The sequence below is a fragment of the Panthera uncia genome (assembly GCF_023721935.1).
Source record: "Panthera uncia isolate 11264 chromosome C1 unlocalized genomic scaffold, Puncia_PCG_1.0 HiC_scaffold_4, whole genome shotgun sequence".
Taxonomy (NCBI): Eukaryota; Metazoa; Chordata; class Mammalia; order Carnivora; family Felidae; genus Panthera; species Panthera uncia.
Genome location: NW_026057585.1, coordinates 90,279,099 through 90,301,856, shown reverse-complemented (window position 1 = coordinate 90,301,856; position 22,758 = coordinate 90,279,099). Strand labels below are relative to the sequence as shown.

The window sequence follows — 22,758 nt, the reverse complement described above, 5'->3', positions numbered from 1 at the left end:
GAGGCGGTGTGTGCCCCCTCTCTCCGTCAGTCAGCCCCGTGTCTGCCTTCGGCGGGAGGTCGCCGTGCGGGCAGCTCACCTGCCTTCTCTTTCAGGTCACCAACAAACAGAGGAGGGAGCAGCAGCGCCTGGAGAAGAAGAAACGACAGGAGGAGAGGCACCGTCACAAAGCCCTAGAGAGCAGGAGCGGCCACAGGGACAGCAACCGGAGTGAAGCGGATGCCAACACGCAGGTCACCTTGGTGAAGACCTTTGCCGCTCTCAACATCTGACTCCCCGCCCCTCGGGGAGATGTGAGAAGCGAGCGGAAGGTGGAGTGCCGTGTACCAGGCTTTCCGAGCGAGGCCCACCTCTCACAAAGTGAAACACAACCCACAGAGCTCTCACACGAGCTCACGCACTGACTTAGTTTCCTTCAAGCTGCCTCTTTTTTGCGCAGACTCTTGTTAGTGATGTGTTTTATTTTATGGAAGTTCAGCGAAGCCATTCGTGTTCTGTAATTAAAATACCGAGTTCTAGGGTTGGATAGTTAGTCCAGGAAAAACCTTTTAAGTGTGGTTTCATTTGCCCCCAAAATCAGAGTTCAGTGACCCTGGGATTTTTCCTTAACACTGGGGTGAGGTTTGCTGTAATTGTTCATGAAGTAGTTTAGATTAATTGCTAGAAATTCAGAATGACAAGTTTCCTTCGTGTCTCTTTCATTTTCAAGCAGATATTCACATACGGGGTAGTTTATAAACGGTCTCCAACTCAGGAACACGTTTAGATTTAATTTTCTACTAATCCAAGTTAAACAGAAATTAATTCAGGAAGTATTTCCAAAGTAATAGGACATGAGAGGGGCTGCAGCCTGTAGTCAGGGTGGAGATTAAACAGCTGCTCCTTCCTGATTCTGATGTTCTTTCAGATGGGATGCGGGTGCTGTGAGTTTGTTTGCACTCAAGCCATATGATAAATATGCCCGACTGTTAATTAGGCCTGGACCTTGCTGGAGAAGCGATGACGTTGTTGAGTTTTTGGTACGTGTTGCGTGACAATCAGAAGGTGGCAAGTCACTGCTTATGATGTAATTCTGAGATTCTGATGGTCGGGACGGCAGAGGCCGTTGTTGTAAAGGGAAAGAAATCAAGAGATTCCTGAGTCTTAAGGAAGGGTCTAAAGAGTTCCTTGGTTTTGTAGGGGCAGAAGGTCTGGAAGAATAACTGAGGTTTTTCAGGTTCACATTTTAAGTGATGCGTTTTCTTCCTTGCTATGCTAGACTTGGATGCCTTCAGAGAAGTCATTTGACCTGTTGTTCAGTTTTCTCAATACTGTGAAAATGGACTCCCACGAGATGCTGTATCTTCCTTTCCATTCAAGCCCTGTTTGGGATTTTGAGGTTGGGAAAGCTCTCCAGCGCTCAAGAAATTGTCAGTGACCTAGGTTCACCCAACAGGGCAGAGGCCATTGAATGACTCCACACACAGTTCTGATGTGGAGAGAGGTCATTCCTAAAACTGGTAGATGGATGTGAACTCTCAAACCGTAATGTATGAAGTGGCCGGTCGTGGATAGTCCTTGCCTTTTAGCGACCCGGCATTTGGACGAATAAAATCTGCTGAATCAAAAGGTAAATGAGTTACTTTTCCACTCAGATTTCAAAATTATGTAAGTTCCAGGGAGAAGGGAAAACCATAAAAATGTTTTGGCCGTACAGATGTATCATCGTCTGGGCTGGCCCTGGATTCATTGAATCGTCTTTATCAGCAGGTGATTTGTTTCCTTCGGTTGTAAGGATGTGTTTTAATTTTTTGTTTGTTTGGTGACTTTCTGTAGTTGGAACATCCATCAGTAGTTTCCTGGAATCGCTCTCAGGACATTCCCCTTTGGGCTACTTCCTGGTACGGTGCATTGTAGTATTTAGCAGATTTAGAAACGGGTGCAGCATTTTTTCTTTGCATGTTGCAGAGTTCTGAGTGTGAAGTCCAAACAAGTGAAGGGTCTCTGTCGCCTTACCATTTCCAAGAGTGTGAGATCCAGTGCTGAAGGATCTATTGTTCTCTTGGTTTTTGAATCTGGACCCCGTCCCGACTGTGGCTGATCTTTTCTGAGTGAATGCTCTTTCTTGTCTGTCTTGTACGGCAAGAGTGCAGGAGACGAGATCCTCTCTGCAAGAATTGAAATCATGTACCAGAAACTCAGCAGAATTAGGAGTCTGAAATAGCTTAAGGGTTACCCCTTGTCAGAAGCAGTAGAATTGCTTTATATACCTGGTTAATGAAGGTGGCCTTGGGCCCTACTGGGTTTTAGAAGTTTTACTAGAAGCTGCGAAAAAGTTACTAAGGAATATTGGGCACCCTTGTATACAAGTTACCAACTTCTGATAATAGGCTTTGGCATTTCTGGGGTAAAATAACAGTGGTTTTAAAAACCAATCATATGGCTTTGGTAATTTTCTTTTATTACCATTTCATAGTTTTCCAGTTAAAATTGGTCTGTGTTTAATCAGTTAATTATTAGGAACGGGGTACGTGCATCCAGCTTTAGTGAACTCTTCTAGCTAGGGGTTTGAACTTAAGACTTTCTGCCTCGGTCTCACTGAAGTGTGAGGTATGGAATCCATACACTTAGTTGCTTTGTAGGCATCTGAAAACTACGTTATCGGCAGCCTGAATGGAGGTGCAGACGTGGGTTTAGTTCTGGGAAGATACCGTCGGTGGCCGTGCCCTAGTATGTTACTCACGTGCACCCCATGTTAGGAGGCGCGTCTTTCCGAGTCTCTGTGTTACATCTTGGCTCTTAGAGGTTTACATTACAGCGGGTTTTCTCGGTAGCTTTTAGGGAGGTCGGGAGAAAGGGGACGGGGCAGTGGTCTGTAGCTGCTTACTAGTCTTATAAGCTGTATATAAAGGTTTTATGGATTTTAAAACGATTTTTTTTAAAGGTCAAAATAAGAAATAAAATCTTAGTGGCAACAGCTTTGTACTGGAGAGGTAGGTGTATTAAAACAACAAAGAACCATGTGTTCTAGATAACGTAGTTGCCATCAGGAGATATTAGAGAGATAGAGCTCCTGTGTATATTTAACCTTTCAGTAGTGTGAACATACGCTTTCAGGAGCAGAGCCTGGTCGAGGGATTGTGGCAGAAAGAAGGATCGTGGATGTCAGCTGAGGCTGTTGCCTGTAGTTTCTTTTATAAGCTCTGAAAACCCTCCCAAACCCATTTTGATCCCGAGGGCTTATGAAATGGGGTCTCCGTGTGGGGCAGCTCAGGTGGGCGCCACGGGAACCTTCGAGTAGGTCAACGGTAGCGTTCTGCCTTGGCCCACCCCCCGGGGTTCACAATGTGAAATGGCACGGTCCTGGGGCGGGGAGGGCCGTGCTGAGAGGGGGAGCGCCGCTCACACGTTTAGGTAGGTAGGTAGGTATCAGATGGACTTCGGCATTGAACTGTGCTCGTAGTGAGTCCCTGTCGTCCATGTGCAATTTCTCTCCTTCTGAGAAACTCTAGACTCTGCCTGGGTTTTACTGGGTCAACATAGAATGCTGTCAGTTTACCTCCGTGAAATGTTCGACTCGAATATGCAGTCGGTGACAGGAAACTTGGATTTTTGACAGAGTTGACTAACAGTCTTCCTGAACAAAAGGGCCTTTGTGGGAGGGATGAAGGTGGTTCCTTGGTGTCCGTGTGTCCCCTCTGTGGCCCACTCTGACTCTCATTTTGGGCAGACACGTAGCTCTTCACCTTCACCTTTTTACCTCAAGGCTCTGTCTGTAGCAAACATTTAGATTCAGAGCCTGACGCGCTTTTCTGTTTTGCCGTCTTCGTTATTCACCAAGTCGCCCATCTCAGCTTTCAGAACAGGTGTTGCTAAAACTCCGGGGCCTTCCGACAGTTGTTCTGAGGTGATTTAATGATGGCACTTTTTACGCGGTGTGTTTTCCTGACTCCAGAGCAAATTGTATTTTTCCACCGACACTGAAGCGAGGATCTTCTAGGTTGTGTATTTATGGCACATCTTCTGCCGTCACATACCAGAGGGGGACACGGACCACCCGCGTGAAGGGGAGATGGTGATCCCTGGTCGCAAAGCGTTGCACCGCGTGGGGCGCTCCCTGCGGGCCGCCGGGCCCTGCTCCGGCCCCAGCTAGCACTCCCTGTAACCTCAGGCTCTTAGCCCCCTATTCTGAGCTCGCTTTCTGGTCTCTCTAGCCTGGTTAGGGGTACTTCGTAGCTTGGAAAAATCTTTAGCATGCTTGCAGACTTCCTTCGCGAGGGGCTGCTGTCCGTGAAGAACGTCCCCGTAAAAGCATGAACTTCCCGCGCGGTGGCTCTGTTTTCAGCAGGGCCTCCCTGGGATGCAGAAGTACCGCTCCCTGTGGTTGTCGGAGGAGGTGACGGTCCCTGGGCAGAACCGCTGTGATCTGCTCGCGCGCGTGTTGGCAGCCGGTGGGTCACCGTGACCGGCCGTCCGTGACCATCACCGAAGCTCAGTCAGAAACCTCAGCCTGTGGTTGGATCCGCTGGCGGGTCCCGCGGCCAAACCCTGAGGAATGCCCGTGTGGGGCTGCTCGCGTCTTCCCACTCTCGTTCGTTTCCCCTGGCGGGAGGCGCCCTCGGCCTCCCCGGCCACCCTTCCAGCAGCCTCCAGCAGCACCGAGCTCAGCGAGAAGAAGGAGGTTGCCTCGAGGCAGACTTCAGACCTGCGCGCGCCTCTGGGCGCGAACCCCCTGGTGAGGGAGGGCGGGTGTTTCTGGAGAGCACGGGGCCTTGGCAGGCTCAGGAACCTTCTCTTTTTTCTAGTTGCACTGTACTTGTTAGCTTCAGTCTGGAGATACTTAAGACCTCCATGGGGTCATGATCCATAGACTTAGCAAGTCTTGCCTTATCTATGGAGCTCGACGGGGAGATGTGTGACCACTGTCCGGTGTCCGTAGTTCCATTTCCTCGCGGTCGTCTCTTTCCACAGATTGTCTTCATCTGAACCATTGTATTTTATTTTTTTACCAAAGTACTGTACTTGGCTATTTGCAGTGTTTTCAAAACCAAATGTTTCCTTTTTTTTGTGTTTTTAATCTTCAATACTTGGTGCAATAGAAGCTGCAAAGATGTGCCACTTTATCTACGACGTGGGGTTTTGTACGCCAATAAATTCTAGTTTAAAGACAAAGCTTCGTGTTGTTTTTGCCGGTCTGACCGCCGTTCGCGTGCGTGAGCCTGAGGGAGCCGGGCAGGAAGCGGCCTTTCGGAGACCTTTGCCTGGAAGACGGGAGGGGACGGTCGTTTGGGGATCTCACCGAGCTCGAGAGAGCTGACTAGCTCTGGTGCACGTGAGCACCGGCACACGCGGGCAGAGCCGCCCGTCAGTGCTGGACCCTGAAGCCTTCTGCCGAATCCTAAGAACATCTCTGGTAATTTGGACTTGCCTAAATATGGAGCAGCTGTCTGTTGGCTTCCACCTTGGCTTTCTCCAGAACTCTGAGGGTTGGTTTGGCCCCATTTAAGGAGGAGGCACAGCCCTCCCCGCCGAGACACGCACGGACAGCTGTGACCGGAGCACAGACACCTGCCAGAGGTCCTCCGAAGGGGGACGGAGAAGGGAGAAGGGCAGCCGCAGGAAACCAGTGGGTGGGGACTCCACGTGTGCAGCCCACACGAGGGCTCTGGCCAGTCTCGAGGTCAAAGTCGGTACGGTCGCACCCCGCCTTCCGGTGTCCTTGGGCTTGTGGCGTTGAGACTCTCGCTCTCTCTTGTTCTGATTTTGTACTCGTCAAGCAGCCTTTGGATCGGCTGCACCAATACCTTGATATACCACTAGGTACCTATCAAGTACTACCCTGGAGGGCAGAAAACGTTCTGGCTACTGGCAAGGACATTTCCCCTTGGTCACTGTCCCTGTGTGATTTCCACCTCAGTCCACGACTGAGAGCTCCGGATGCACCAACACTATCCAGGTTCCGGGCCCGTGAGGCCTGGGCTCTGGACCTTGTTAGCCCAGTTTGAGAATTTTGCCGAAAGACCCTACCAGAACCAGAGTGGTGTCCCAATTTAGGATCTCCCTCAGCTGGAGAACTTCCATGGCCTCAATTCCATCCCTGCAGTGATTCTTGGGGGCCAGGGAGCCACCTGCTAGGTCGGGTGGTGGTCAGGGGCTTCCTGGCAGGGCCTGTCTGTCAGATGGCTGAGCCTATAAGGACAGAGAAGAGTTTGGAGTTCTCAGTCCAGGTGGGGAATAACTGAAGTTCGTTATTTGTATTTTCCTCTAGGCCACGGCACTGCTTACTCGGGGTGAGTGACAGTTTATGATGCTAGAGACTGAAATTCCATAAGGGGGAAAGTGGCTGTTCCCGTGTCCCTTTCTGCTAACTTCATGGTTGCCTAGGAGAAGGCTGGGTTGAAAACCCAAGTTTAAAGTTTCTTGTTTGCCAGACACACTACAAGCCCTTACCCCCAGCACGTGGAAAGTGTATGGGTGCCTTAAGATACAATAAAACTTTGTCATAGGATGTTCTGCACCCCTGTGGCTTTTATCTGGGCTGCTGGACAGAGTGGGCACTCAGATCATAGCGATGCAGCGGTTTAGAACTTGTTTGCTTGCAAAGGATCAGGATTTAGAACTTGTTTGGTTGTAAAGGGTCAGGATTTAGAACTTGTTTGGTTGTAAAGGGTCAGGATTTAGAACTTGCTTGGTTGTAAAGGATCGGGATTTAGAACTTGTTTGGTTGTAAAGGATCGGGATTTAGAACTTGTTTGGTTGTAAAGGATCGGGATTTAGAACTTGTTTGGTTGTAAAGGGTTGAGATTAATCCTGCTACTTCATAGGTTCTGGTTTGGCAGAGGGAAACTTCCCCACCTTGGAGAAACTTGTCTGAACCTCCCTATGGTAGAGGGACTTAGATACCTCAAGATACCCTGTTTTGATTTAATTTATTCACCCATCCAGGCATCCAAGAATCCATCCAACTTGTACTGAACTTGTATGGCCTATGGGTTCTTATTTCTGGGCGTAGCATGAGACATGGACCCTGTCCTCAAATAGTTTCCAGTCCTGGAGTGAAAGAAGACACGATCTCTCTCTCTGTCTCTCTCTGTCTCTCTGTCTCTCTGTCTGTCTCTCTCTCTCTCTCTCTCTCACACACACACACACACACGACGTAAAAGGAGGTACTGCTAACAGGTAGTGATCGCGTGGATTCAGAGGGAAATCAAGGAAGGCTTGGTTGAGGAAGTGACTTTTGCATTGGGCTGAAAGGGAAGATAGGAAAACCCCAGAGTGGGGGACAGAGTTTATTAGAATAATACAGTTAGTTTGGGGAAAGACTGGGAATTTCTTCAAATGTCTGTCTGACGGCTTTTGCTACCAATTCTACGATGAGGCGTACTTTTGCCCAGCGTGACCATCTTACGCCGTCAGGAGTTGACCTCTGTGCTGTGTTTTGACTTTGGAACTCACCACGGTAGCAGCCCTTGAGGCAAAGTGCTGTGCACAGTCTCTCCAGCCAGTTTTGCCTCATTTCCTCTATGGGACATCAGCTCAGGGCAGTGAAGGTTAATGACTTCCAAACATGTGTCCACTTAAGATAAATGAGCACTCAAAGCAGTGAGCCCGGGGGCGATTCAAATAAATGAGCATAGTATTTATCATATGTATGATGCCACTTCTCTGAAACAATTCCAGTTATCATGTGTCTGTGGCTTGAACGGAACAGATGTTTATTTAGCATGTACTGTGTGACGGATGCAGGAGGGGAGGCAAATATACAGTGACCTGGCGTAGATGGGGCTTTCCAATGATGCTTCAGGCACCCTGAATAGGTTGTCTCATTTATTTTTACTTTATTTTATTTTATTAAAAAAATTTTTTTTAATGTTTATTTTTGAGAGACAGAGACATGGCACGAGTGGGGGAGGGGCAGAGAGAGAGAGGGAGATACAGAATCTGAAGCAGGTTCCAGGCTCTGAGCTGTCTGCACAGAGCCCGACGCAGGGCTCGAACTCACGAGCTGTGAGATGTGACCTGAGCCGAAGTTGGACGCTCAGACGACTGAGCCACCCAGGCGCCCCGAGGTTGTCTCATTGAAACCTTCAAACCACCCTGTGAAACTGGTGGTTCTGTCCCCACTTTACACACAAGGGAATAAGTAACTGGCCCAAGATCACAGAGTGGTAGCAGAGATAGGATTTCAATCTTTGGCCATCTGCCTCCACCACATAGGAACCCCAAACAGGGACCCAAATAGCTGGGGTAAGCGGCGCCAGAAAAGGTATAAAAACATTGCCTGGCAGTTCAGAGGAGGGTGAAACCTCCAGCTGGAAAAGCGTCATGGAAAAGGTGGCCTTTGAGATGCAACTAAAGCGTGTGGATTTTCACATGCGAACAGGGAAGCTTCCAGGTTGAAGGGAGCTATTGTGCAGAGGGGTGAAGGCTGGAAGGCAGCGGGCGGGGGCAGGTTCTGCGAACGATGGAGAGGATTAGGAAATAAGATATGTCTGGATCGATGAGGCTGGAAAAGCAGATGATACCGAGCTTGAACGCCAGGGTTTGGGTGGACGATAGGAGCTATTCGATGGCTCAGGGACAGAGGAGGGACGTGATGGAAATCAAACTGGGGGAAGATGAGGCTGGCATCAGTGGACAGGATGGGGACCGGCTGGACGATGGAGGTCCTGAGAGTCCAGTCTTAGCTCTGTGAAAGCTGTCACTAGTGTAGAATAACTTGTGTCTGCCTGCCGGTTGGCCCCACGTCATTTGTCAAGGGACCAGCAGCGTACCCAGGCTTACCGAAGGAAGGAATGGACGTTAAGGCAGCGTTCGGTTCTCCAGCCGTGACACTGCGAAGAGCCCCAAAGAGGCAGGTGAATGTCCGTGAAGTCATAATCGGACTCTTAGGTTAACTCGGGAATTCCAATGTGATTTGATTTCTAATCACTTACTCAGCCAGTTACTTAATCAAACATTTCGTGAAGAGCTCTTGTTAGGGGTTAAGTGGGAACAAAGCAAGTCAGTCCAAAGCATGTCATCAGCATTGGAGAGGTAATCCAAGAAACATTCAGGTAACACAGTCCCTCCTCTAGCCTTGATAGAGCCCTATGCCTCATTCGTTCGTTCATTCAATGAATTAATAATCATAAAGCACTTAGAACAGTGCCTCGTAAATGCCAAGTACTAAATAAAGTGTTAGCTGTTATTGTTATGGCCATCATTCATTCATTCGTTCATTCATTCATAGAACATGAATGCTTATTATGTGCTAGGCGTTATTTCGCGTACTTTCACAAATGCCAACTTACCGAACCCTTGCCACAACCCGCCTGCCAGGGAAGTGTCATTGTTCGTTTGGCCACATGTCAGCGCTCTTTTAGATTTCAATGTGCACACAAATCACCCGGGGGTCTTGTTAACCTATCGATTCCGCCTTAGGAGGTCTGCGGTCAGGTCCAAGATTCTGTATTTCGAACAAGGTCCCTGCTCCCTGAATTTCGAACAAGGTGCTGCTGCTGTCCCGGGCCTCCCTGAGCAGCAGGTCTGGAACAGACGCACTGTTGCTAACTGGCTGAGCAGAGAGGTGTTGACCAAGAACCTGTGATCTCCAGTCCAGGGTTTTTCAGTCCTTTCCCTGAGTCTGCAGCTGGAAATGAAGTGTGTGTACGGAAACATACGTGGAATTTAGACCCATTGATTCGTTCACCAAACATTTACTGATCAGCGGGAACACAGGCTACACCAGGTCCAGTCCTTGAGTTCCACTTTCCGGATGGTCACACAGCTGTCCAGTCAGCAGGTGCCTGTCTCGTTGCTGCCTCACATCCATCACGCCCAGAACATGACCTCCCTCCATCTCTCCAAGCCCGTTCCCTCTTCCTGTGTTGCTCATTTATGTGGCAACGTCGGTCACTGTAAGGGCTTTGTGGTTATTTCTCAGCATATTTATTATTGACAATGCCAAGGAACAGCTTTCACTAGCCCAGAAGCAGTAGCCCCCACTGATGAAGAGAAATCCAAGTTTAAGCTGAATTTAGGGTTCCTCCTCGCAGCCTAACCCAAATGGACACCAGAGGGCGCCTCAGGACCACTTTCCCCCACAAATGCGCCCTGGCTCTTTCCCCCAAATCCCATTCATTTCTGCTTTAAGACCTGGTCTTCCCCGGAGTCTTTACCAAGGATTGGCGTCATTCACGGCGGCAAAGTGCAAAGACCCCCACTTTGTTTCTACTAACACAGGACTTCTTCACCTTTCAAAGTTTATGATGATCATCCCTTTGATTTCTTCCTGCCCTTTCCTGCCCTCAAAGTCTTGAAAGTTGCATATAAGCCATGAAAAGGATAGGAGTGAACACCTATTACATATCTGCTGTGAGCTGCCCCCCACCGTGTAATACCTATTCACATGCTTGCCCGTTGAATGGGCACATCCCAATCCTGGCAGATTTTATCAGCATATTGTAGCTAGTGGAGATATTCTGTCCAATATTTAGGAGAATTTGGTGAAGTACATTGCTTCCAGGGTAGGCTGCATCCAACGTGGGGGGAATCCTTTGGGGCATTACATTCCTCGTGGGTCCAGAGTCAGCCCCATGGTGGCTGGAGGCTGAAGTCTTTCCTCTTCCCCTCCCTGTATCAGGAGGCTGACCCGGCCTGGGCACCCTCCCAGCGGACCTTCCCTGGCCACTCTAGGCTGTCCAAGGTGACAACCAGAGGGTCGGGTTGACATGGCCACAGCAGAGTGTCACTGGCTGCTACCACCTTGTAAAGACACAGAGACACGCAGGCTGGGCGTGAGGCCGCCCCCTCAGGTGGGACTTCCCCTCTCTGACCCCTGGCTGCCTCTCTGTCAAAGGAAGAGTCTGGATAAAATGATTCCAGAGCTCCTTTTCACACTTAGCCATTCTACTAATGGGAGGGATTTGAAGCCTGATGACATGGCGGGACAATATTTTTAGGTTGGTATTTTTCATGCTTCTCGCATTGTGCCATATGGCCAAATATATTCCTTCTGGAGATTGCCGTTATTGTGTTGGATAAGATTGTAGGATGTTAGAAAAAGAGAATCACAAAAACTCACTATAAGGGGAAATTAAAAGGACAGAATATTAGAATTGCACACAGGGGCCACCCATGTCCGACCTGTTCCTGTTCCTGCTGTGTCCCAGCACTTAGCACGATACTCAAAAAAAAAAAAAAAAAAAAAAAAAAAAAAAAAAAGGAATGAATGAAAGAAACTGTAAACTAATTAAATTCTATAATGATAGAATCTGAGAATCAGGGAATATTAGGATTACGGGACATTATTCACTTATTCAGAAGCAGAAACCGAGATCTCAGGGCTGGGTTATAGAATCTTCAGGGGGCTAAAGGGTCCCTTGGCTCCTGGGCACGGTGGCTGTTCCCAGCAGGGGGGAAGATGTGGCCCGGGAGGCCAGCCACGGTCCAGACCACAGTCTGGGAGCTCTCAGGGAGGGATGGGTTTGCAGGTAAGGAATTTTCCGGAGGGAGGGCTGGTGGTGTCATTGCTGCCCAGGCCCCGGGGCTACAGCAGCTGGAGGCGGGACGCAGGCAGGAGGTGGGGCCAGGCCCTAGCAGGGCGGCGTGGGGCCGCTGCACAGCTTGTTGGGGTAGCGGACGTAGCTGCGGTTGTAGGTGTCCAGGTTGTGGCGGAAGCAGAGGGCAGCCCTCCGGTCACACTCGCAGGTCTGACGCTGGCAGGTGGTTCTGCCGGCTGGCGGGACAAGGTGAGTCAGGGACCATGTGGCTCAGGCCTCCCGCTCTCCGGGGTCCACGTTCTCTGTCCCACTCTGCCGGAAGCCCATTGCCACCCGGGGCCGTTTCAGGCGTGGGTGAGAGTCAGGGCAGGGCGCGCGGGGGTGGGGGCGTGGGGGCCCAGGACGCTGGGCAGGTGGGATGTCTGTGATGTCCGTTCTTCCTCTCCCAGGCCCACACATCACCCTTGGCCCTCCGGCTGGTGGGGAGACCATCAGGTTCACTACTACATCCGCTCCAGCCTGGGGGATTTCTAGGCAGCCCCTTCCCCGCGTGAGGCATGGCTGGTGGCTGAGTGAGGCCATCAAGCTGACAGGGGAGCCATGAAATGACAGCGACTCAGTCCCGAGTGGCCTGTGTGCCCCAGAGCAGCCTAGGCTCAGAATGGAGCCTGTTGGGACTGAAGCTCAGGGCCCGCTTGGTCCCTGGGCCCGTCTCTGTCTGAGTAGACAGAGCCCGCTTTTCTGGCATTTATCTTAGGGTGTGTCCCCACACCCAGCCTGGGATCGGAGCTGGCACTGGGGAGCCCCAGAGCCTCCTGTTCTCTTCACTGCCTCTGTCTGCCCTCAGTGGCTCTGGCTCCTCTCAGAAATGTCCAGCGTTCCTCGTTTTCCCCGCAAAGGTCAGCCTCCGCTTCCCACCAGGGTCCTGCCCACACCTGCCGTTCCAGCAAAACTCAGCATGGGAGGGGGCTTAATTGTCTCTCATCAGTCCTTTTGGGTGGTTCTTGCTAGGAGCTGGACTAAGCTGGGGAAGTGAGTGTGATTAGCACCATTTTATAGATGAAGAAACAGAGGCTTTGAGAGGTCGCACCATTTGCCTGAAGTCACAGGGTGGGTAGAAGGTGACGCCCTGAGCCTCCGTCCCTATTCTCCTGACATCTGTCCTCAACCATCCTCTCAGTGCTATCCCCGACAGGTGGCTGTTTCCACCTCGCATGAACTGCCGGGGACGGGGAGCTCACTACCTGTCAGAGCTGTCTAGCTGAGTAGATAGATGGCTGTAGCAACAAGGAACCGAGCTAAATCTGCCTCCGGTTGTTCTGGTCCTGGAGCTGCCCCTGCCCCAGGATAGACCTTAGCGATCTGAGCTGGCTTCTTTGACCCTCCTGGGTCTTTCTGCTGTGCCCCTCCCTCAGCTCCCCCTCCTTCCAGGCTGTTCCTGGTTTTGCATCAGGGACAACGTTTGGGGCTCTGATGTGGGCTCCCTCCACTGGGCTGGGCTGCATGGAGCCCTTCACACGGTTGCTTGGGTCAGGTCACTTCCAGCGGATCGGTGCTGGGGACCAGAGGAAAACTAATTGGCCCACGTGGGCCTTGGATGTGGCCAAGCTGAGCCAATGACAGCCCCACGGCTGGGGCGGAGCGGGGAGTCAGCCTTTGGAGAGGGGGTTTGCTGTCCCACATCGCAGCTCCAGATCTCTCTGTCTGGGACCGTGCCCTCGAGTCTCTGTCCTGGGGACCTTGCCTTGGACCTTGCTGCCCAGGCTTTGGAGCGGCCATGTGAGGGCAGCTTCCCTGACCTGGCTCAGCTCCGCCCCCTTTGTTCCTCTTCCCTGAGGCTGGAGTTGGGAGGCCCCTGGCTCGGTAGGAGCGCCTGGGGCCAGGGCAGGACGCCAGGGGTCAGGGGATCTTTCCTGCGGGTGCCAGGTGAGCATCCGGGTGGAGGGAGGGACAGTCCTGTCTGCAATCCCGTGATAGTGGAAGACCCACCTCTCCCACGTCTCTAGCCCAGGGCCTGGCCCCGATGAGGAGTCAGCGACCACCATCAGGAAGGGCTTCCTGTCTGAAGCCGTCACCCCTACCCGGCGTCTGGGGCGCTCCGGGGCCCTTCACTTACCGCAGAAGATGTTGTGCCTGCTGGCAGAGAAGAGATACCTTTCCAGTTTGGGTTCACAGCCCAGCTTCTCCACACGCCCGTAGCAGCAGTCATGAGCATGGCAGCACCTGTAAGGGTCACGGTCAACCTGGGGAGGGGGGCCCGTGAGTCAGGGTGGGCTGGATCAGGGGCTGCTGGGGGGCCCAGGGCTCAAAGGGGTCTCAGAGGAGAAGTCGGCCTCCACTTGCTAGGTGTCCCCTCCTGGGGAAGCCCCTCCAGGGGCCGTCTGCTCACCAGTCTGTTGGGTCCACGGGCCAGTGGGAGCCACCAACTCCACAGTAGCAGCCGTAATCATTATACTGCAGTGCCGGCTTCCCCGTCACCCTCTCAATCATTACCCCAAACTGGACCAGGTTCCCGCCAGCCAGGGCCACTGTGGGCAGGGAGGGCAGAGGGCAGATCTGTCAGGGCCCCCCCCCCGGGGCAGCCAGCCTCCCCCAAGTCCCCTCAGATCGGAGTGCAGACACCTCCCCGGCTGTCCAGTTAACCCTACCTTGCCGAGCACCTTGCTCCCAACAATAACAGCGCTAATCAGTAACCGTGTTCTGGGCCATGCACCCCACCTTGATCCCCAGTGCTCACCCTGCCCCCCATGGCAACACGCCCAGGGCCCGTCCCGCTCTCCTCCCTCATCTCCAGAGCACCACCCACTCATCCTGCTTGTCCCCACCCCCGCTGCCCCCTCAAACGTCTCCCAGTAGGCCCTGAGTGTCTCCCCAGGGGTCAGCGCCATGCCCTCAGAGCACTCTGTCCCCACCAAGTCCCTTCAGATGCTACCGGATAGGCTTCATGACCACCTGTGCTTCCCCCGAATACCTCCAGATCCTGCTGATACAGCAGCGGTGGGGGGGGGGGGGGGGGGGGGGGGGGGGGGGGGGGGGGCCCACCCGGGGGGCAAGGGGAGGGCAGAAGAGGGGGAGGCTGCATCCTTGGCGGGGGAGGGGAGGTGAGCAGGGGGCAGAGGAGCAGGGCTGCAGGAGAAGGAAGTGAGCGGGGTGCCTCTGATCTCAGGGCACCTCCCCAATTAGTTAAATACTGGGTCCTGTCCACTCCCCATCATTAACCCCTGAATACTCAGTGATGCAACCGTACTTCCAGGTCTTTGGCCAAGTCCCCAGGGGAGGGGCCGGTCTGGGGCCCGTGGGCTTTGCTTCCAGGCAGTTTTAGGGGAGCAATCTGTAGCTCTCTCTTTCCACTGCCTTTCCCTTCACCTACCCCTTTCCAAAACTCACGGTGCTAGCTCCCACTGCCTGGGCTGTGAGCCAGGGGTTGCGCCGAGGGCTTTTCATTCTTGGCACTTTCCCTCATCCCCATTTTACTGATGCAGCAACTGAGACCCAGAGAAACTGAGGAACTTGAGTCCGCATGGCCAAGTCTGTCTGTTTCCATGCTGCTAGCTACTCGGGCATGCCCTCTGCTCCCTGTCCTCCACCCCGGCCACCATGTTACCCAGAGGGACAGTGCCAAGAGCCATTGGAACCCTGGGAAGGCAAGACCCTGGGGACCTGGAGGGCCATTTGTCCAAGATCGGATAGGCCAGAGGCCGGGAGCTCAGCCAGCTGAGCTTTGGGATTTTTCTTCATTGTTTTTTCCCCGGTCAGGCTCCAGCTTGTTTGACGAGCAGTGAAAACGCTCCTAGAAGTGACTTCTGTCTCCCTAGATCCCCAGGCAGTGGGGCTGTAGAAGTAGGCTCTGTCTGCGTCAGCTGGAAAACCACATTCCAGCATGGACTGGAAACTTCTGTCCTTTTGATGTTATCTTAGGGGCTGAGTTGGGGAGATAGTAGCCCCTGGCACAGCTTGTCCCCCACCGTGAGCTGCTGTCCCCACGGTCAGGTCAGAAGGTGGAGGCCAGGCTTCAGGGCTTGGCCAGAGGTCAGGAGGATGGATGGAAGAGGGGGGCCCGTCCTGTTGTGGTTAGCAATTTCAAAGTCCCAGTGGTCGTGGGCTCACGAGTGGCCTCGTTTGCTGGCTGCTGCCCACCCCCCTGAGTCCACGCAGGCAGAACTGGCAGCAAGGTGGCCCTGTCCTGGCCGGTGACTTCTTCCTGCCCTGCCCTCCCCGTTCCTTGTCTGCAGCTGGGATAACTTGACCAGCCACATCCATTTGCACAGGATCTGGGAGCTGCTTGATCTGCGGCCTGGTCGTCCTGACTCTACCACTTATTCCACGGCCTTAGGCAGATCCTTTCCCTTGTGCGTCACCTCAGTTTTCCTATCTGTATTATGGGTATGGAAGGCATCCCACCCTTGCCTCTTTCCTGGGAGGATAGGAAGCACAGATGTGAGCAGGCAGCTAGCCTCCCCCCACCCCCCGAGTATTTACTGTGCTCCTTAGGCGAGATCTCAAGCAGCCTTCAAATAGCCCCGTGATGCCTGTGCTCCGATCATCCCCATTTTACCGAGGAGCAAACTGAGGCACACATCTAAATACACAGTGAGCCAGAATTTGGGTCCAGACAGTTCCAAGGGCTTACCTAGTGCCTCCGGGGGTGGTGGTGGTGGGGGGCACAGTGTCTATAGCATGCACAATGCCTGCGGGGGGGGGGGGGGGGGGGGGGGGGGACACAATGTTTTAATTTCTTTAGAATCAGAATGACAGGAATCCAGCCTGGATTCTCTCTGTCTTCCTACCAATGTGGTCATAACATTTTCTTTTCTTTTTTTTCTTTTCTTTTCTCTTCTCTTCTTTTCTTTTTTTTTTCTTTTCTCTTCTCTTCTCTTCTCTTCTCTTCTCTTCTCTTCTCTTCTTTTCTTTTCTTCTATTTTAATGGAAGAAAGGGCCCACGAAAGCATAAGTCATGATGTGACCTGAGCTCGACACCAGGCAGTAAGGCCTCCCCCCTCAGGAGCTGATCTGGTGCGGAGGCCGGAGGCCGGGTCTCACTCCGCAGCCAGGTGAGATGCCCCCCCACACGTTCCCTGACACCCAGGGAGGTGGGGGGGTACCACCCTGGGAGGGGAAGAGACGGCTGGGTGGCGGGATCTCTGCCAGTGAATCCAGATTAAAAGTTTTTAACGCAAGGGTAAAGCCGGGTAAACACTGACGTAGTTGGGCTGCAGGCCTGCCCGCGCCCCTCCCATTTCCTGCTCCGGACTCCTCCTTGGAACTCATCCTCCTGGACAAGACGGGGTGGTGGGGGTGGGCGGCCGGGGAGGTGAATGCCCCTGGCCAGGATCACCCAGCAGCTGTGAATCATGGTCTCCAGAGAGGGGGCTCCCCTTTGCTCACCATTGCCTTTTGATTTTAACAAGGACACCTCCTGACAGCCCCTGGCTCCTGGCCTGGGTCATGAGAACCCAAACGGTGAGTCACTGAGGAGCCACGTCTAAACAGCTGAAAATGAGCTTTGATTCCTGGGAGGTTTGGCCCCCAGCCCTTCCTGCAGCAGCATAAGGGTGTTCCCCGGGCAGGGCTGGGTTTCTGAGGCAATTCCTTTGGTGAGCCATTTTGACTCCCAGCCTGGTCCGGATGGGGCCCCTACCGGCCCCTGCCCCGTGTGTACCTGGGGCAGCAAACCAAGGACGGCGGGGCCAGAGCCAGGCAAGGAAATCCCGGCAGGCTTCCAGGCAGAGGTGTCCTCATCTGAGGTTTGGGGGGAGGGGGCTGCGGAGGACTCGGATATGGAGGAGAGTTTCAGGCATTTGGGAAATACGGGTGGTTTCCTAGTTTTCACACAGTGACACAATGTGGTTGAGAGTGCCGGGGTCCCGGCATCAGCGAGATTAGAACCTGAGTGTTTGCCCTGCCGCTCAGGACCTGTGTGACCTTGGCCAGCCCTATCACCTCCCTGAGCTTAGCTTTGTCATTCATCATATGCGGATCATTAGAACCACCTTTGGGAGTTCGGGACCAGACAGAAAGGAAACGAAGGATGTCAAGTTCTCTGCAGGATGCCATGCCCATGGGAGGCACCCACAGGTGCCGCGCCCCTCCTTCCCTTCCTCCTTCCCTGGCCAAAGGGGAGACTTACCCCTCCTGGGGCGTATCAGTGCGGCCAGGCCGGGGCCCCAGCCCTTGTGCAGGACGCTGGCCCCCGCTCGGCAGATTTTACCTTCCTCGATGAAGGGTGGTCAGCTGGGGCTGAGTAGAAGGAACAGAGCCCAGTCTCGAAGCAGTGTCTTCTTTCTCCTGGTGTAAACGTGTTCCTAGTAGCTTAGAAGCTGTCACCATCATTGTCATCACCTTAACAATAAAAATGGCAAAACCACTACCATTTGCTAAGCTCCCGATGTGTGGCAGGCACCATGCGGGGGGCCCTTCATCTGCTTGGTCTTGTCACTTCCGTTGCTTCCCTCAGAGCCCGAAGAAGCCCGCAGACCTCACCCAGCAAAGCGGGGGTAACCTCATTCCTGAAAGGATTCGTTGCCTGTTCAGTCAATAACCTACACTGAGGACTTCCTCTGGGCTGGGGATTACGCTGACGAGCGAAAATACACTGTGATTCCTGCCCTCATGGAGCTGACAGTCCAGTAGGGAGACAGACCTTAGTAATTACATACGGAAGGGAAACTTGCAAATAGGGATAAGTGGTTTGACAGGATGTTCCATGGGGCCATGCGAGCATTTATGATGGTGTCTGATCTGGGCAGGGGACCAGCGAAGACTTTTCTGTGGAAGAAGAGACTTAGGGATCTCAAGAAGTTAGCTGGGTGAAGAGGAGAGCAGAGAGAGTTTAGGTAGAGAGACAGCCTGTGCAAGGGCCCTGTGGTCTGAGGAACATGGATCCAGGAGGGGCTGAAAGGGGGCTAGGGTAGCTGTGCTGTGGCGGGCGGGCCTCCACGGACATGATTTGCTGGGAAGCTGACCTTGGGAACTTGACCTCCTGTTCACCTCACGGTATGCTTTTTCCTTGAGCATGCTGGGCAGGTGGTCTAGAGCTTACAGAATGCTGGAGAGGGCCCCAGAGTCCCCCATGAGGAGGAGACATCGGTGGTATTTTCATCCCAATGGGGGAGAAGCTGGGGGCACCTGAAGCCCAGGGAGACTCGTCCCTCCACTGGAAACAGGCTTTGTACAGCTGTGGTCACACAGTTGGGTTCTTCCATTTGTAAAGAACAAGACTCCTTGGCGTGGGCCTGTTGTCATCTTTTATAAGGTCGCCAACGCCAACGTCCTTGTAAAATGGCACAGCCGCGCCTTGTTGGTCTTTGTCCAGGGAACAATGGAACACCAGTGAAGGGTTTTACACCGGGAGGCATCCCTGCTCATGTCTGAGTTTGGACCAGATGGTGCTGGCTGCCGAGGGAACCAACAGGAGGGACAACAGCAAGGAAGAGAAAATCCCACTTAGCAGGTGCCGCCGGCTCGGGGACCAGGTGACAGGAGGGGCTGGGCAGGGACACACTGGGTAGTGGTGGCGTCTGAGGGATGGTGAGAGTGTTTCGGGTCAGCGCTGTGTTCACTGAGCCTTCATGGGTGCGGGGGTCGTGGGGAGGGACAGGAAACAACAGACACTTGTCCCGTGGAACTCTGCCCCAGGCTGACCCTAGGAGGTAGAGGGACTGGACGACTCTGGGACGTAGGGACACCCACATAGGTGTGGGTGGATGCCTTGTGCAGCACAAGAGCCCGTGCGTTTTGCTGGGACTTGTGTCGGGGGCCATGTCAGCCCCCTGACCACTGTGTGAGACCCCTTTGTTCCCGAGTGCCGCAGGGTCCTGGCTGATAGGATGCCCTAGGCTTTGCATCCAACTTCGTGGTCAGGCTGCCTGGCTTTACCACTGGCTAACTGGATACTCTCAGGCAAATGGCCGCACTTCCCACGGTCTCAGTTTCCTCACCTGCACAATGGGGATAATAATAGCACCCATTTGTGATATGGTTGGGAGTTAGTCAAACAGTACCTGCAAAGCACGGTGGTTACGGCGATTGTCAACATTAGGAGCACTCGTCCTAGTTAACGTAGATTTGTGGGCCTCCTCTACAAAACCCCCTCCTGCTTGGAACCCCCTCCCCATCCCTTCTTTCCTGGAAGCCTCAAGAACCTGTTCTGGTTGGTGGCCGTCAGGCTCACCCCTGACGCTTGAACGCTTGTGGGTCTGGGGCAAGAGTACCTGTGAGGGTCCCTACACCGTGTGTCTAAATATTTTAAGTTTTCAGTCAAGTCGCTAAAGTGGGAAATAAAGTATGTTCTATCCTTCTATCTAAATATACTTTCCCGGGGCGCCTGGGTGGCTCAGTCGGTCGAGTGTCTGACTTCGGCTCAGGTCATGATCTCACGGTTCGTGAGTTCGAGCCTCCTTTCCTAACAACAGATTAAAGAACATATGGAGAGCCACAGTTTTTGTATGACTGGAAGTCAGAAATTATGTCCCAGTCGCTGGAGTTTAATTATTATTCCATGTGTCCGAATGACTCATAAAATAATAGACATACATACTTCATAAACGATTGCATCTTTGTTCCATAAAATTTGTTTTTCTTGCTTTCATTTCAGCAACATCGCCATTACCTTCTAATCAAATTTTTACATAATTTTTGCTCTTCTGACCATAATGACCTAAAAGATTTTTTTTAATGTACTTGTATTCAAAGTGTATAAGATCTGTGTTTCATTAAACAAGTGAATCTAAAGAGAAAAATTGAAATTATTTTGTTATGTTCTCGAAAAGATTTCTCTCCTGGGGCACCTGGGTGACTCAGTCGGTTAAGTGTCTGACCCTTGATTTCGGCTCAGGTCACGATCTCAATTCCTGAGTTTGAGCCCTGCTTGGGATTCTCTCTCTCTCTCTCTCTCTCTCTCAAAGTAAATACATAAACATACTTTTAAAAAGGGTTTTCTTCTAAAATACTCTACACTCTATTAAAATTCATAGGCAAAATACAAATTATCGCTAATGAATATATAAAATTTAAAAGAATTTGAATGAAGTTCACTCTTGGGAAGTATTTTCGTTGAAATTTAATTACAACTCGCCAAGTATTTGTTTATTTATGTATTTATCTGCATGTTTATTTATTTATGTGTTTATTTATTTATTTTGAGGGGGGAAGGGGCAGAATTTTGAGGGGGGAGAGGGAGAATCCCAAGCAGGCTCCGCCCCGTCATCGATCTCACGAACTGTGAGATCATGACCTGAGCCGCAATCAAGAGTCTGACGCTTCACTGACTGGACCACTCAGGCGCCCCATGGCCATTTTTTTTTTTTTTTAATTAAACTGTTCGCCATTCCAATGGTCAGTGTCATGAAGCTGCCAGTGAAAGCGTTGCTATCATGACCCAATGTTATGTGTCCACCCGCATTATATACATTTCGGCGTGATATGCGTTGTGTGATACGGCCCCGTGTTCCTTAGTCGCCCTGGGAAACTGTGGCCCACAAGCGGCTCCACACTGTGGGTTGGAAATGACCAGGCACAAGGAGATGGGCGAAGTGACATTTGCTAAGCAAGACCTGGAGTGTCTCCGAGAGGAAGGGTCTGGCAAGCTGACCCCTTCCTCCAACGACCGTGCGACCATGAGGTTGCAGTGGGGCACACAGCCTTCCGATAGTTTGACCCAGGTGCCTTTTGTTGCCAGGACAGGGGGCACGAGAGGCCGCGAAGCCGTTCACGGGGCTGAAAGGTGTTAGTTATGAGAACAGAGGAGAGAATTATAACCAAGGAGCCAAGAGGCCAGAAACAGGGCTGACCCAGTGCTGGGTGCCTGGCAAGGGACAAAGGCACTCAGGCGCCTTCCAACAAATTTGGGGTGTGTGTGTGTGTGTACGTGTCTGTGTGTGTGTGTGTGTGTGCGTGTGTGTGTGCGTGCGTGTGTGTGTGCCTGCGTGCGTGTCTGTGTGACACACAGGTCCTCTCAAGCACGGGACCCAGGGTGGGGCCTTTTGCCTGCATCCCGGGCTGGCGCTGGTGGTAATGAGGCCATATGTGTTCTAGTCTTTACATTTCACCTCACCACAACCCTGTGAAGTGAGTATTATTGTTTCTGTTTTACAGATGATGAAACTTAGGCTCAGCGCCCTGCCAAGGAAGCGACCAGCCAAGGCCACCTGAGGACCCAATTCACAGGAGGCCCGCAAGCCCGGAAGTCCCATGCTGTTGCTCCATGCTGCCGCCCAGTGGTGAGTTTGGGAACAGACCCTGATGTGTTTGGTCTGTCAGATGCCCTGGAGTCCGGGGTCCTGAAGACTGGTGCCTAGTTCCATGGATGCCCTGAAGCTGACCTCGGTGGCCTCCTCTGACCATTTGTGCACTGGTTTTCCAGAACCTGCTGCTGTGCCCTCCCCGGAGGCACCCAGGTACCCAGAACCCAATCCTTAGGGTTTCTTTGACTCCTGACCTGGATTTCTGGAAACTGAGAATTTCCTCCCCTGGGATCCATCATCTGACATCATCACTGCCCCCACGCTCAGGGAGGCTCCTCCTCAGAACCTAAGAGGCCGGAGACAAAGACCGGAGGAAAGAATTCCAAACAAGGAGGTGAGAGGTCAGGCTTCGGTTCTGCCACTAACCCAGAGCACCAAATCCAAACCAACCCAATAAAATGGTGGAGCTGAACTACTCCTGGAGAAAATCCAGAAGAAGCCCTGCTGGGCGTGGGACAGTTCCGGAGATCTTTTCTCTAAGCCCTAGAGTCTTAATCCAAGAATGTGAATCGTGCTGTCCTGAGTCATTGGGAGATAACTAGGTGATATCAGGAAGTCCACAGAACAATGGATTCCCTTACAGAGAAATGCCAGCCCCAGGAACACAGCCCAGCAAGATAAAATGCCAGAACAAAGGGAACATTTCAAAAACAAAGCAAAGCACCTTGGACGCTCACAGCAAGTCTTTCAACACAAATAAAGGAGCTGCCAGAAGTCAGTAGAGAAACTTCCAGAGCAGCAGTGAACACCCCAGTGTTGCCTGGAGATCCCCAGTAGGTGCAAATTAATGGGTACCAAGTCCTCACAAAGAGGGAAAAGAATCCAAACACATTTGTGAAATGCGGGGTCCCTAACGTGTGTCCACCGCCAAGATGAAAAGGCTCCACAGCTGACCCCAGGGGACAGAGAAGCAAAAAGGCCAGAGGCTCCAGCAGCAGTGTGGTGGAAAGCGCCAGAGAGCCACGGGAGGGCCACGGAGGGGACAATTCACGCTGCCTGCATGGCCTTCAGGGAGAGCTGCAGGGAGGGTCTGTCGCCTGAGCTGGGCTCGGAAG

At 52.4% G+C, this 22,758-nt stretch overlaps 2 protein-coding genes across 3 annotated transcripts in view; one reads left to right on the top strand and one right to left on the bottom strand.

Moving 5' to 3' along the window:
• Positions 1-5,151, top strand: part of OTUD3 (OTU deubiquitinase 3) — a 29,639-nt gene extending 24,488 nt beyond the window's left edge. The window contains exon 8 of one of the 2 annotated variants that reach the window (XM_049617932.1): positions 96-5,151. In XM_049617932.1, coding sequence (XP_049473889.1) covers positions 96-272 — 177 coding nt within the window. In that variant the 3' untranslated portion in view covers positions 273-5,151. The remainder of the gene's footprint in view (positions 1-95) is intronic. The other variant, XM_049617933.1, reaches the window with a different exon arrangement.
• A 6,099-nt stretch (positions 5,152-11,250) lies between these two features.
• Positions 11,251-14,350, bottom strand: LOC125913723 (group IIE secretory phospholipase A2-like). Its single transcript, XM_049618910.1, has 4 exons — positions 14,269-14,350; positions 13,852-14,017; positions 13,579-13,685; positions 11,251-11,698 (listed from the first exon to the last, which is right to left on the bottom strand). Exons 1-4 carry the CDS (start codon positions 14,348-14,350, stop codon positions 11,556-11,558), a joined length of 498 nt encoding a protein of 165 aa, XP_049474867.1. The 3' UTR covers positions 11,251-11,555.
• Between the last annotated feature and the right edge of the window lie 8,408 nt (positions 14,351-22,758).

Coding starts and splice junctions, on each gene's coding strand:
- LOC125913723 (XM_049618910.1), bottom strand. CDS start 14,350: ATGGCGCTGACCCCTGGGGAGACACTCAGGGCCTACTGGGAGACGTTT. Junction 14,018..14,268: donor GGTGGGGACAAGCAGGATGA/GTGGGTGGTGCT, acceptor GGCCCTGACAGA/TCTGCCCTCTGCCCTCCCTG. Junction 13,686..13,851: donor CCCGTGGACCCAACAGACTG/GTGAGCAGACGG, acceptor TGACCCTTACAG/GTGCTGCCATGCTCATGACT.